Here is a 14,653-nt window from a genome sequence, read left to right on the forward strand (position 1 = left end):
AGGAGCTGCCCAGAAGAGGTATCCATGGATCATTGCTTTCCCAAGTACAGGCCCTTCCACGGCAGGATTTTATTACATTTGACCCTTGTATTTATTTAGCGTTCGACAGAGAAACTAAAGTTTTGAAATACAGACAGCACGTACACAGGTACTCATGTGCCCCACACTGGGCATTATCTAAATTACACGCTCTGTGTGCATACAAGATCAAGAGAGCTAAACTACCAGGCAAGATGAAATTATTTCAGACAGCAACAAAAAATTATGCCTTTTGGGAACTGCAGAGTCTTTTTTTTCCATGTCTCAGAAGGTGCGTGCTCACATCTTTGCATGTATTAAAAAAAAATCAGATAAGCTTGCAAGATTTAAACTACATCATCTGAAGATGCTCAAACTTCTATCTCTTGAAGTTCCCCTTTAGAAAAATAAACTCATAACCAAAGCATGTGAAAGCAACCGGAACAGGAAATGAAAAGGCACGGAAGCCGGCTGCGTGCTCCCCTCCCCAGCCGCGCCGACAGGCGACAGCAAGGGTTCTCCTCGGCTGCTGCAGGCTCCCTAACAGAAAGTCTAGAACAGCGTTTGGCTCAAAAAGACCAAAGTCCTAAGTCATTCTCTTTCAGGCAAGGGAGGAACGTGTTTTAAAAAAATGTGATTTTTTACATAACAGTTCTCAAACACTCAAAACATAGGATAAGAAGTCTCTGGAGAAAAATAAACAACACATGACATTTTTTACCCTCCACAAGTGGAAAATCCTTTTGAGCTCCTTGTGAGTAGAATCTAAGAAGAGGTAAGGTCTTGATGGCCAGTTCTTGTCTATCGGAGATAAGGAAGGCATCTTGCTTTTCATTTCCAAAAAGTATTTTTGCACCTGTGTCGGGTTTGACAGAAAATACTGTGTAAGGAAAACACACCAGAGAAGACTTGGTTTTACATAAACTAGGATCAAACAAACCAGTCTTTAACTGGCATGTCTCAAGTCCTAGGCCTGTCACACTCCTCTGGGAAGTCCCTATTCTACTTTCCCACCTGGGAAAACCTGAGCTCCACCAAGTAGTGAAGGAATAGAAGAATACAAACACTGATACTCATGAACGCTCGCTAACCGTACAGGGCTTTACTGTCCACCAGGCAGTCACTAGTCCCATGTGGCTATTGACATTTAAATTTGGAGTGATGAACAGGAAATAAAATTAAACTCCAGTTTCTTAGTCACATTTCAAGCGTTCAGTAACCCCGTATGTGGCCAGGGGCTGTGATTGTCCCTTAAAGTCACAGAACACTTTCATCACTGTGGAAAGTTTCAGTGCACAGCGCCACTCTAGAGCACTTCCAGGTGTGACAGGCACCGTAAGACACGGAGACACGCTTCCTCCACGTTAATCCTCACAACGACCCTACGAGGTTAGTGCCGCCAGCGCCCCATTTCACAGGTGGGGCAATGAGACTCACAGACGCTAAGGAACAACTCTCCAGGTGGCAGCGCAGGTTGGTCCAGGAGTGGCGCTCTGTATACATGTCTGCAGAGAGGCGACTCCAGTACCCATCCTCACAAGCTGTCAGACTCCTCCTCCTTCACTCCTCCACCCGCTCACTTGCAGGCCAGCCCTGCCTTGCTACAGCTCAGGACAGTGTAATACAGCAGGACCTAAATCGGGTTCATGTTCCCTAAAGTTATCTCTGCCAAGTAAGACGAACATTTCAGTCATTGCCAACAGCTCGTTCTGACACAGTTCTACCTGGAGTTGCAGGGGGTTGACAAAAAAAGGTCTCTAACTCTCGGTGCTATGATGCAATCGTTATCAGTCACGATTTTTAAGAAGTCACACTTCATGGAATTCGCGCTAAGCAGTTAGTGCAATGATGCGCATCAGCGTATACACGAAGCACCCACTTACAATTCTCTGAAGCGTAAACTCATAGATTTTCTTTCCAGCATTGGCTCTGAAGAATTTCCGGTACTCCCTGCGTACCTTGGAAAAGAAGCAGATTACAGAGGTTGTCACGCGGCTGGCAGGTGACCACATGGTACACCTCCCTTAAAAATAAAAATACGTGAATTAATGTATGAGTGTCTTTTGTGAACTAGGCAAGAATGGGGCACGTTCAGACACTGAACCTTAAGTCAATGAAAAAGAAACTGCATTAAGCCAGAATGCAATGTTGCCTTGAATCCTCTTAGTTTTAAAGACCCAATGATTTGACAAGAAGCATTTTATACAGGCACAGGTGCAAACTCAACACAAATTAAAACACATTTAGGAAAATATTATATAAAGTGATTTTCCTTTGGATTTTTTTCAAACACAGAACAAATGTCTGAAGAACTCTGGTGCAGATTCCAAAAGCCTTGCTTGTTATGAAGACAGGTCTTTAGTACTGCACACTGGGGACTGAATGTGCCTAAAAATAAGGATTTAAAAAGAAGCTTTTAAACCATTATCTTCCATCCAATTGCATTAATTTTTCTCTTCTCTCCACTCCCACTGAACTTTATATTTAATGCTATCATAGCACATAAAACAAATTACAGTTTTAGTTCCCATGTTTTTCCTTGCAACACTGTCATATTTACTTCACACTAACATCTAACAAATAACAGAAACTAAATGAGGTATCTGCTAAATGAATGAATGACACAGATTTTGAAACTGAGACTATATTTAAAAGATGTATCATCCAGAAGTAAATAGGAGAGTCGGAAGTGAGCAAACTATTAGCCTGCTTGAATAATTCAGACATTGTATGTCATTTCCTTCCATCTCCAGTTTTCTGGGTTTAACTGCACATGTTCAAAATAGTTCTACATCAGAGGTTCTAAGTTAGCAACTCGCTTACCAAATTCAGTTTGTATGTAGATGAATGTTTTATATGCATGCATTTTAAAATCTCACATAATGATGCAGTCAGCAGGTTTCTCTTAAAAATTTCCTAAGATCTAGCAACAGCAAGCCCAACTTCTACACTCAAGGACCAGGCGGCAGCAGAGTAACTGTGTTTGTCTTCAGACTACAAGGGCCCTCACTGCTCGGAATGCACCTCACCCCCTGCTGCTTCCCGCGTCTGAAATGGCAGGCGTCTGCGCCCCAAATCTGGCATCTTCAGGATTAAAGGTATTTCCCTCCACCTCATAGGCAGTATTTCTTTTTTACTCATATCCTTGTTAAAATTATCATTTCTGTCTTAGCCATGGAGTTGTGGGGTTCACATTATGAATCTCAAACACATAGGGTGAAGATGGACAAGGAGAAGAAAAGTGGTATCTACTGACTCGAAATGATAATGGCATAGAAAAACAGCTACGTTAGTGAGGTTGTATGAGAACATGTCCTTATAAATCTACTAGAAGTCCTATGTATTTAGTTGAATTTCATTATAACTGAAATAATACAACTGCAACAAGTTTTTTTATATTCCACAGGATAGGTCATTTTTCCTGGAAAATATACATATATATACACACACACACATATATATATATAAAAGCCTTTGACAACATGTTGGCACATACAATCGGGGGCCCTCAGGGGCACCAGAAGTCCCAAAATGGTCCAGTAAACATTTCCATCAGGAAATCAAATCATTTAAAAGGGAAAAACTGGCTCCTATTAGCATAATTCTCCTTTAGAAGAAATTACAAAATTATTACATTCTTGGACTTCAAAGAAGTTTAGTCTTATTTAATAACAAAGATAATGGTAACATATTAAAATACTTTTGTTTGTTGGAAAGTGGGGAAAAGTTATGTTTAGAATAAGCCCAGTTAACTTCTGCTAAAATAACATTCATTTACGAACTGAATTTGCTTTGTCAGTTGCTAACATACATTTCAAATGCGAAAACATTTTTGAATCACATGTTACAAAACCCAGAAAACTGAAGATAAACACATTAATGATACAAATCACTATGGAAAATAAAAATTTTCATAATGCAGTTCTCTCCTTCCTTCTATAAAAGTTGTGGTGCAGCAGGTTAAGCCACCATCTGCAGTACCAGTATCCCATATGGACACCTGTTCAAGTCCTAGCTGTTTCACTTCTGATCCAGCTCCCTGCTAATGTGCCTGGGAAAGCAGCAGAGGATGGCCCAAGCCATTGTGCCCCTGTACTCATGTGGGAGATCTGGAAGAAGCTCCTAGCTCCTGGCTTTGGCCTGGCCCAATCCTAGTTGTTGAGGTCATCTGGAAAGTGAACAGTGAATGGAAAATCAATTTCTCTCTAACTCTTTCAATAAATATATACATAAATATTTTTAAAGCATTGTAATGCAAATTGGAAGATAAAGTGAGAAAATGTTTAGTTTCATTTGACTCCTCTAAAAAAAGAAGTTATATAACTTAACCAGAACTCATAATGTGTCAATTTAATATTTGTTATTTCATTAGTTCAAAAATTATTTGATGAACAAACAGGATAATTTAAAAACTGAAAATGTATAATCAAAGAAGGTAATTTACTAAAAATTTATAGGCTCAGCTTCCGGGGAAAAACAATGCAGATTGTTCAAGCAGAACTCAGGGATACTTCCAATTGTTGTTCAGATTCCTAGTCAATGATTTCTCAATGTTAAAATATTTAGAATAAGATTAAATGTTATAGAAGTAAAAATAATGAATAATGCCAAAAAGGGGCCTAATTACCCCAAAAAGGCACTATGAATGGCAATTAATTATTGTATATTAGGAAGACCAAATGCGTCCATTGCCTCAGGGGTCATTATCAAGGTGTTCAGAGTTCAGAGTCATATTTACTAGGGTATCCCTTATTCTACTGCAGTAAGCACCACTTTGAAACAAACCCTGCCTAATCACAAAGCGTCTGCATTTGAAGTTCTCTTTACTCTGAATGACCCACTGGCCCCTGATTGTCACCTCACTGATTTCCACGCTGAACAATGAGAATGATGCCAGGCAACCATTATCGGAGCAGAATAGGCAGATCAATGGAACAAAAGCCTGCCATCCCCAGGCTGGGTACTGTGCATAGCAGGTCAGCATTTGGCCAGCTAGGACAGCTCTGTCTCATGGGTTAAAAAAAAACAAACACTTTTTATTCAGAGAGAAAACAAAGATAGAACTTGGCTAACAAAGTATCTTGGATAAAATATGCCACATTGCTATTATTTTGAGCCTATTTATATTATCCCTGGCTGAAATCTTAAATGTTTCTAACCAAAATGTTTTTGAACGACTACATGCACTCAGAGAGTACATTTTGGGGCATTTCAGAGTTTTGCTATTTAGAGTAAGGATATTCAACTGACAAAAATCTATGCAGGCATTTCAAAACAAAACAAAACACAATCTAGAATCTGAAATACTTCTGATAGCAAGCATTTCAGATAAGCGATGTTCAACCTGTATTGAAAGAAATAAGAATCACAATTAAAAGCAGGGGGGAAAAATGCATGTACAGGTTTCTTCTTAAATACAATCAGGCCAGGTGACATTCTACGAGACTGCAGACCACCAGCAAGCATGATCAACAGTTTTCTCAGGGTTAGTAGGTGCTAGGCTTCCCGGAGTTCGCCCTGGGCAGAAAGAAGTGGTTGAGGAAGTACCTTCAGTCCAAGCCAGTAAGCCCAAATGACAGCAACGGCATGCTTACGCCTAGCCTCCTCCTTCAAGCGTTTCAATTCCCTTCGAGCCTAGAATGTTTTAGACAGTAAATAACAGAGACAGCCCAATGCAGGCAGCACAAATGACCAGAAAAAAGACACCCCACCCAACAGAGGAGCCAACTTCTGGATAAGGATTTCAGCATGATAGAGCAACAGTGCACAATCAAACCCAAAGAACCGAGGTCAGGCTGGGGCAGGCACTTGAATTTGCAGTGCGCAGAGTTTGCTCCAAGAGGGCAACGTGTGCTGTAAGCCAGGTGATCGGGCCCCGCCCCCTGGCTTCCATTCTTTCCATCTTTCCTCCCCTGTTCTTTCTCCCTCTTGCTTCCATCGCCCCACTCTCTCACCGCTTTATCAAGCCCTGGAACTGTGAGTGGCCCCTACCACTCCCTTTGGTGACCGGCTGGGAACTCCTGCTGGACAGTGTTCACTTGTACACACACAAAGACAACTCTTGGGAGTTGCCCCCTCTGGAAATGGAGGGATAAGGGTTGCTCTTCTGCAGTGTAAACAAAACACAAAGCTTCTAAAACTCCAACATTTTTTCCCATTAAAAATATTAGAAGTAGCATGTGTATGACTTTGATTTTAGCTGGGGCCCCAGACTGAGAAATAAACTGAATACTGAAGCAAGGCAAAAAGCGACACACCTTACAGGTTTAAAAATGACTCGCAGGGAGAGACGCACTTTGGGCATGCTGTTTATTGTATGTACACATATGTATGTACTGCTTATTGTTTTCTTGGGCAAGCTATTTTTAAAGACAGCTGTTGGCATTAATGTTTCAAGACATTACAGTACTGAGCCTGGGGAACGAGCTTACCCTGTGGCAACAGCCTAGCAGGAACCGGCTAACAGTCCTGCTTTTGCTGCAACTCCCTCCCTCATCTGACTAGAGGAACCGGTTTGTTTTTCACAGATTATCAGGAAAAATACAACCAACCGAGCGACCAAAACCTGCAAATGATGCTCTTTACAGAGGCCAATGTTGACTTTTCCCATTTTTCTCACAAGATGGACTTCATGTTGACAAGGTAGGCTTAAAAAGCCAGGACTCCGCTGATACTGGGTTTCTAACTGGAATACACATTTTTAGCAAAGATGACCTTAGATGTTTTTTGTTGCTGAGAAAAAGCAAACAGTCTTCTCCCTTGGGGTACGGGAAATGTCCACAGAGCCCACGACTCTGCCTGGGGATTAGGGAGAGTATTTCAGGAGGCCTTTGTTTCTGAAAACAGACAGCTGATGCTGACATTCCTAGGATTCTTCGGTGGCAATTATAGCTAGCTCTGCAGCAACATCTTTCCCTGTGCGAGCACAGATGATCATTCTTTGCACATGGAATATTTTGCTTATGATAATCAATAGCTGCCACAGTGTGCCTACAAACAATTTCATTCATGGATTAATTATTTTTAAGGCATGCATTAATGGCAACTCTACTGCCAACTGCAGAAGACTGACTACAGCCCAAATCTTAACATTGCCCAACATGCTCCGCCTCCCTCCACAAAAAATACTTCTAAGAAATCTACCCACATACATAAGTGTGGGGGGGGGGGAACTAAACATGCACATTACTTGAGTGTTTTTTTTTTTAAAGAGCAAATGTACCCATGCCTTATTAGCAAGCAATTATTGTTTTCTGTCTACACATGCTAAGAACTCCTACGCTTACTTCTGATACTAGTATCTCTGGTGTATTAATTCTAGCTGCTAGGACATGCACCAGTGTGAGTCACATTAATTGTGGTCATTCATCTCTTCATAGGCTAGAGATAGGGACAGATGACTGCAGCATTGCAGGGTGGAGTGATGGGAGGTGCGCATCAAGTACCTTAGATCCAAGCCAGCAAGCCCAAATAACTGCAATAGCATGTTTATTCCTAGCCTCCTCCTTCAGCCGCCTCAGTTCCCTTCGCGCCTGTGAGGCATGTGAAAAGGAGTTACAGAACAGTTTAAGGCAAGGAAGGTTACTGCTGCTTCCCAAAGGAGAAAGAAAAAGAAAGATCCCAGTCACCATCGAAATGGTAAACGCCAAAGCGTGTGCCACCACCCCACACCAAAACGCTGGCAAGCGCGAGAGCCCAGTGCGTGCTCAGTAGCTTAAGCCAGCGAAACGCGGCATGTCCCCGAATCCGAGTCCGAGGTAGTCGGCTCCACGCGTCACCTGCCTCTGGGTCTCGGGCCTACCTGGGTGCCGTGCCAGTAGGCAGCAATGGTCGTGGCTGCCTCCTGACAGCGCTTCTGATGCTTCAGTTCCCGCAGGATTTTCCGAGCCTAAGGCACCGAATCGCCAAAAAATAAAAAATAAAGAATATGAAAAACAACAATGGAGTTGACAGGGATCTGAAAAACACCTAAAAGAGATGGCAGTGCTCCAGTGAGACATCCAGCTGAAAGAATGGAAAGATGGGGTCGTCAAGGCCAAGTTCAAGGCCGACATTACCAAGCAGGGCCGGGGAGCTCCCACTCCAGATTGGGACAGAGTCCTGCCATGAAGCGCGACAGGAAACACCTGACCACAGCAACACAAACTGGTGCAGGCCAGAATGCAGCTGCAAGCTCTCCAGGGAGCCCCGGAAGTCTGTGCGCCTCTCTTACTGTTACTGCCTGGAACACTAACTGTAGCTGTCCTTTGTAGTCAAGAGATTTTTTTTTTTTTTTAACTGCCGAAACAAAATGATCTAATTGAAAACCAGTGACTTCTTTCTCTAGGAGCTGCAGGGATGGAGGTGCATGGACATGGTATGAAGGTGGATGGAGCTGGTATGGAGCTGGGGTCCTGCATCTGGAGCATCCACCCTGCAGACCAGGCACCAGGCTCCAGTAAGGTGGTCAGGGAGGAAAGAGCAGGCAGCAGTTTCACTTGCCTGCAGGCTTGACTTCTGGGGTTTTCTGTGGGACAACTACCAAGCCCTTGGGTTGTCCTGGGCCTACACAAAGGTCAGGCAGTGCTGCCAGACCCCTAGCCCAGGATCTACCCTCCAAAGGGGTTCTGGCCTGGGCACTACTACCCTGAAGCATCTCTTCTGGATCTAGAGCATTCCATCAACTCTCCTCACAGGAAAGCAGTTAGAGCAGGCCCAGCACAGGTCGGTAAGCTTCTCCATACAGGGCCAGCCGAGAAACACAGGTTACCTGGCTACTGTCACAACCCCCCGTTTCTGCTTACAATTAGTGCCAGACACTCTGTAATCTAGCAGTAGGCTAGTTTCCTCCATGGATCACTGTTTGCTGATCCCCTGACGCAAGCCTCGGCAGCAAGGACCCCAAACCACTTAACCCACTGCTACCATCCCCATCCCATCCCCACTGGATCTGGCCAGAGCTCTGGATCTCTCAGGCATTACAGGGAAGTACACGTCACTGCAGAGGCCAAGGTCTGGGAGGGTTCACAGTCAGAGATAATGGCCACAAGACTGCATTCTGGACTACAGATTCCCTTGAATAGGTGGCAAAGGGATACTGAAATCCTGTACAGTATGAATTCAAGGACTTCCTGCTTAGAGAACAAAGCTCTTTAAAAAAAAAGTTGGTTAGACGGAAGCAGCCAAGACATGGTCACCAGGACACCCACTTGGCCCGTGGTGTTTATTTTCCCATCTGATTGTTGACAGGGTCTGGTGTTTATTTCCCCATCTGACTGTTGATGGGTCTGGGCAGGAGATGGAGGAGCCCTCCCCTGCTGGGTGAGCCCCAAGACGTCATCCTTTGTGAAGAACCCAACAGCCTCAAACAAACAAAGCACATTCTTTTAGACTCACCTTCCAGCCCCGGATGTAAGACTGAATCACCAAGGCTGAGCTCTTGATCTGCTGATATCTCTTTTGTTGCTGCGGGACAAAAGAGGAGGTATTAGCAGCTGCAGGTACGGGTCTGCAAGGTGCACACCGCCAGGACTGGAAACGGTACCTGCTCCCCGAGCACAAACAACTCTTGGTCATCCATACTGCTTCTAGAAACCAAAATACCAAACAGTCCAAAACAATGACAGTTACTCCACAGTACGCTTCGAGGATGCTGAATATAGTAATTTCTAATGACGTAGCACCCACCACTACCATTATCTCTTCTTTGTGCCATGCTGTGGTAATGCAAGGTCCCACTCACTGCCCATACTCAGAAAGCACACGGCAATGGACACGCTCTGAGCCCTGCATCTGCTATGGGGTGCTCTCACTTTTTGAGGTCATTTCTCACACCTCTAACTGACCCCGTTCCTTTTAGGTCTGCTCTTTTCCCTCGGTTCCAAGCTAGGAAATCAGCTAAACATTCAAGGAAAGGCATATCGGTGGACTGAACTTTGTAGAAGGAGCTCCTACTCTGCACAAGCATTTGAATAGAACCCTGAGGATATAAACATGAATCCAACTCCTCCATTTCTACCGTCAAGGCCTTGCAGATGAGAGTCAACAGTGGAAAGGACAAACAGCACCCAGGAAAGACGGAGAGTGGTGGGCACAACAGGCAGCCTCCGCGGCAGCACAGGCTACTACAGGGTGGAACAGGTGGAAGCCCCATGGAGGCTCCATGCTCTGGCTCAACATGCCCAGTGCCCAGCGGCCTTTCTCACTTCTCGGGCTGATGCCTCAGCCAGCTGAGGCTGTAGGAGCGCTCCAGCTAGAAAGGTGAACTCCTGCAGGATTTAGTGTGAGATGTACCCCAAACCACGGGCAACTCGGATGAAAATCCACAGCATTTCAAAGTACCAAAGTCATGCTGTGACCTTCCCACTCTGTAAGGGTGAGATCGCCCAGCTCTGGTCTCTGCGGGGAGAGCGATGCCCTCATTTGGAAGAGCGGAGGCAACAGAGGGAGGGGCCGTCAACAGATGAGCCACTCGACCAAAGGAGATGTCAGGGAGAAAGCCAGGAGGGCACGGGACCTGGAGCACAGGTCACCCTCTCTGGAGCCCAGTTTCCTTAGCTGTCAAACGCGGTGCCAAGAAATCACCAAGATGCCTTACAGAATAATATTCCACACATGTCTGAACAAGCTGCATCTGTAATAACTGACCGCCGTTTCTGACATCCACTGGTACCTCTCCGTTTTCCATCTAAAGCTCTCAAAAATAACTGTATCTCACTTTACAACTCATGTCAAAGGAGCCATGAGCTATCACAGGATACAGAATAATTTTAAATCATCAGGAACCAAAAAGCAGCATTCAGGAAATCTTTTGGCTGTTTGGTGAGTTTTAACACTGACTTGAGCAACACAGAGTTAACTAATTCAAGTATTCAAATTTTGACACAGATACAACATGAGAGCAAAGCTAATGCATCCTCTAAAAATGGGGCTATTATTTGTTTCCCTCCTATAAATTATACCGCTCATGACTCCTACCACTGTGAATTCACGGTATGCAGTGACCCTTTGTTCACCTGGCGACACAAAAGCTCTATCTCAGGCAGGAGGGGACAGATGGTGTTTGCAGCCCCTGGTCCTTTGTATTGCCTGTGCCTGCTCACCATGCTGATCAAAGAGCCTCTTCCAGACAGTTTCCCGGGACCATCCTATCTATAGTTATATCCCACGTCCCCACTATTCTTTTAAAAAAATTATCTATTTATTTGAAAGGCATAGAGAGAAGGAGATCTTCCATCTATTTGTTCACTCCCCAAATGCCTGCAACAACCCAGGCTCAAATTCTATTTGAGTCTCCCACGCATGTAGCAGGGGACTCTACTTTTTTTTTTTTTTTTAAGAATTTCTTTATTTATTTGAAAGTGAAGAGTTACAGAAAGAGAGATGGAGAGACAGCGAAGACACAGAGATAGAGAATGAATCGTCCATTCACTGGCCACAATGGCCAGGGCTGTGCTAGGTGGAAGCCAAGAGCCAGGAACTTCATTCAGGTCTCCCATGTGGGTAGCAGGGGCCTGAGCACTTGGGCCATTTTCCATTGCTTCTCCCAAGCCATAAAGATGGGAATTAGTAGTTGGTTCCCAAGCTATTAGCAGGGAATTAGACTGGAAGGGAAACAGCTGGGACCTGAACTGGTGCCCATACAGGATGCCAGCATCATAGGCGTTACCTGCTATGCCACAATGCCAGCCTCCTTCTTCCTTTTTAAGATTTATTCATTCATTTGAAAGGCAGAGCAATAGAGAGAGAGGGAAGGACTGAGACAGACAGACAGACAGAGGGAGATCTTCAATCTATTGGTTCACTCTCCAAAAGGCCACACAGCCAGGGCTGGGCCAGGCCAGGCCAAAGCCAGGAGTCAAGAACTCTATTCAGGTCTCCCATGTGGCAGACACCCATGTACTGAGCTGGATTGCAAGTGGAGCACCCGCAACTCAAACCAGCACTCTGATATGGGATACTGGTGTCGCAGATGAAGGCTTAACGCACACAACACTGGCACCAAGGGACCCAATGACTTGAGTCATCCCCTGCTGCCTCCCAGGTTAAGCATTAGCAGGAAGCTAGAATTGGGGAGAGGAGCTGGGACTTGAAAGTAGGCACACCAGTATGGGAGGTGGGCATCCTAAGCTGCAGCCTAACTACTACACCAGATGCTTACCCTGCAATTCACTTATGTTTTTTTAAAGGTTTATTTATTTATTAGAAAGTCAGAATTACAGAGATTGACTGATTGATCTCCCTCCACTGGTTCACGCCCGTCACAATGGCTGGGGCTGGATCAGGCCAAAGCCAAGAGCCAAGAGCTTCTTCTAGGTCTCCTACATGTGTGCAGGAGCCCAGGGACTTAAACCATCTGCTGCTGCTGTCCCACGAGCAGCCAGGACTTGAACTGGCACCCAGATGGGAGGCAGGCATTGCAGACAGCAGCTCAACCCACTGTGCCACAGAGCTGGCCCATCCCTCAACACACTTTAAACTTGAATTTTCTGAATGGCCTCAAAAGAAAAAGTGCTAAGAAGGGCTCGTGGAGGACAGCTGTTTGCTGGCCCTTCCTTTCTTGGGCAAACAGAAAGCAGAGCACTCTGAATCCTGCACAAAGAGTTAAGCAGCCCTGCTGTGCACACAGAGAATTCGCCACCAGCATGCTGGTCACTCCCATACTTCAAGACTTGTGCTGTACTTGCACTCTTTTAACTACAGCAAGCAATTTTAAAGATTCTTTAAGGGCCGTCACTGTGGCTCAGCGAGTTAAGCTGCAGCCCCTGACTCTAGAGTCCCATATGGGCGCCTGTTCCAGCCCTGGCTGCTCCGCTTCCCATCCAGCTCCCTGCTAACGCACCTAGGGAAGCAGTGGAAGATGGCCCAAGTGCTTGGGCCCCTGCACCCATGTAAGAGACTTGGATGGAGTTCCTGGCTCCTGGCCTCAGCCTTGGCCATAGCAGCCATTTGGGGAGTGAACCAATAAATCTTTAAAAAAAAATATTCTTAAGGATTAAGCTTACTCATTAGGTAAATTTTATTAACTAAAACTTGAAATAAAATGCTACAATATATTATGTGAGACTAAGTCAGCGTAAATTATGTCTTGACTGCATATTGCCTTGTAGCAAAAGCTCTCAGAGCCGAAAAAGAGAATTCACCAAAGGCGATTTGAGTGCAAATTTAATTAATTTTCCAAGTCACTCTATAGTAAAAAAGCATAGGATGAAAAAGCATTTGGAAGTAGTGTTCTTATCACTAAAACTCATACTGTGAGAACACAACCCAAGTTCCAGCTACCAAGAGACAAACTTTCACGCTTCTTGAAAACCTGTGGCTCACCTCCAACAAAACGTCTACAATCAAGGGAGAAAGAGCTTTAAAAAGAAATCCCATATTAATTAAGTCAACATAATCCAATCCTTTCTCCGAAGCCAGAATTCTGAAATACTGAAATACGGCCTTAGCTTCCGGGAATTAAAGCCGTTTTTAATGCTGCTATAATGGAAAACAGCTAATTATTTGGAAAATTAACCCAACTACAGTCGAAGGATTAGATGACATTGTCACTTCCTCTCGGATGACCAAATTAAGGATGTACTTTGACCACTCCCTACATCTAGATCTGTGGAAGGCAGTGTGGCACACACGCTAAACCTAAGCTCAGAAGTTGTCTCGGATTCAAATCCAAGCTCTGCCCCTCAAAGCTGTGCAGGCATGGGCTGTAAGCTCAGAGCCTGGGTTTATTAAAATAAATAAATAAATCAGTCCTAAGTGCATTCATCTCATGAGGTTGCTGGGAGAATTAACCACATACAAATTACACACAGAGTTAGAACACAATCAAGGTTGGCAACTTAGCCCCGTCAATTCAGGTTACAAATGCCTGCGCATCTCACCGCGTATCTCCTGTACCAGGCTGCAATCACAATTTGGCTTCTCTTCATGAGCAGGAAGTGGGTACGGCAATTCCACCCCCGATAAATCTTCTGAATCAGAGTGGCCAGGTCCTCGAGCCGTTGCTTCCTCAGGTCTTCTAATTTGAATAACTAGTAAGAAAACAGGGAGGGACTTACCAAAAGTCCTCCGAGACCTCAAAGTACACGTGCAAGGGATCTTCAGGAGGGAAAAACACCACGATATCGGGCTCAACCACATTGAGGGGAAAAGCCGTCACGGTAACTACAGGTGATGTGGATGGACGTTCTGATGAACTGAGGGACGTGCCACACTCTTTACTCCAGTGATCCACAATTCATGACAAATCAGAGAAGGACTGACCTGAGCTTAAGACCATTTTTCACATTGTCCATGAGGATGAAAATATGTACAGAGAATCCCTCATCTGAAATCTGCAGGTCTCAGATTTTTGGATTAGGGATGCTCAACCTGTAAATTCTATGTGAATATTCCAAAATCTAAAAAACTCTGGAATCTGAAACACTTCTGGTTCGGAGCAGTCTGCAGAAGGAATACTCAGTCTGTAGCAGAAAGCAGATGCTGGTGGATTTTCTCAAATTTCAACACTTTACAAATTCTGTAAATCTCAAATCACCAAATAAACTGCTACAGTAATGATGCTCTATAACCCATCTATCATTTATAAAATGGCTCCCTTGGAGTTCTATGCAGTGGAATTTGTAAAATGCTTTTTTAAGTTTAAAAATATTTTCAA

At 44.4% G+C, this 14,653-nt stretch overlaps 2 protein-coding genes across 25 annotated transcripts in view; one reads left to right on the forward strand and one right to left on the reverse strand.

Annotated features, from left to right (window-relative positions):
- The window catches only part of LOC149127332 (uncharacterized), a 304,837-nt gene extending 297,658 nt beyond the window's left edge, over positions 1-7,179 (forward strand). For 2 of the 3 annotated variants that reach the window (XR_016231995.1, XR_016232009.1), the window contains one exon: positions 3,012-5,536. The gene's annotated coding sequence lies outside the window, so the exon portion shown is untranslated. Of the gene's footprint in view, positions 1-3,011; positions 5,537-6,545 lie in introns of those variants that run through there. The other variant, XR_016231996.1, reaches the window with a different exon arrangement.
- MYO1B (myosin IB) overlaps positions 1-14,653 on the reverse strand; it is a 218,409-nt gene that overhangs the window by 14,013 nt on the left and 189,743 nt on the right. For 10 of the 22 annotated variants that reach the window (XM_089330155.1, XM_089330156.1, XM_070070449.2 and 7 more), the window contains 7 exons: positions 13,878-14,027; positions 9,394-9,462; positions 7,820-7,906; positions 7,464-7,550; positions 5,566-5,652; positions 1,902-1,976; positions 740-874 (listed from right to left, as the gene is read on the reverse strand). In XM_089330155.1, coding sequence (XP_089186281.1) covers positions 740-874; positions 1,902-1,976; positions 5,566-5,652; positions 7,464-7,550; positions 7,820-7,906; positions 9,394-9,462; positions 13,878-14,027 — 690 coding nt within the window. The remainder of the gene's footprint in view (positions 1-739; positions 875-1,901; positions 1,977-5,565; positions 5,653-7,463; positions 7,551-7,819; positions 7,907-9,393; positions 9,463-13,877; positions 14,028-14,653) is intronic. The other 12 variants (XM_089330158.1, XM_089330159.1, XM_070070451.2 and 9 more) reach the window with 2 other exon arrangements.

The sequence above is a fragment of the Oryctolagus cuniculus genome, chromosome 3, assembly GCF_051225735.1.
Source record: "Oryctolagus cuniculus isolate XC-2025 breed Fujian yellow rabbit chromosome 3, ASM5122573v1, whole genome shotgun sequence".
Taxonomy (NCBI): Eukaryota; Metazoa; Chordata; class Mammalia; order Lagomorpha; family Leporidae; genus Oryctolagus; species Oryctolagus cuniculus.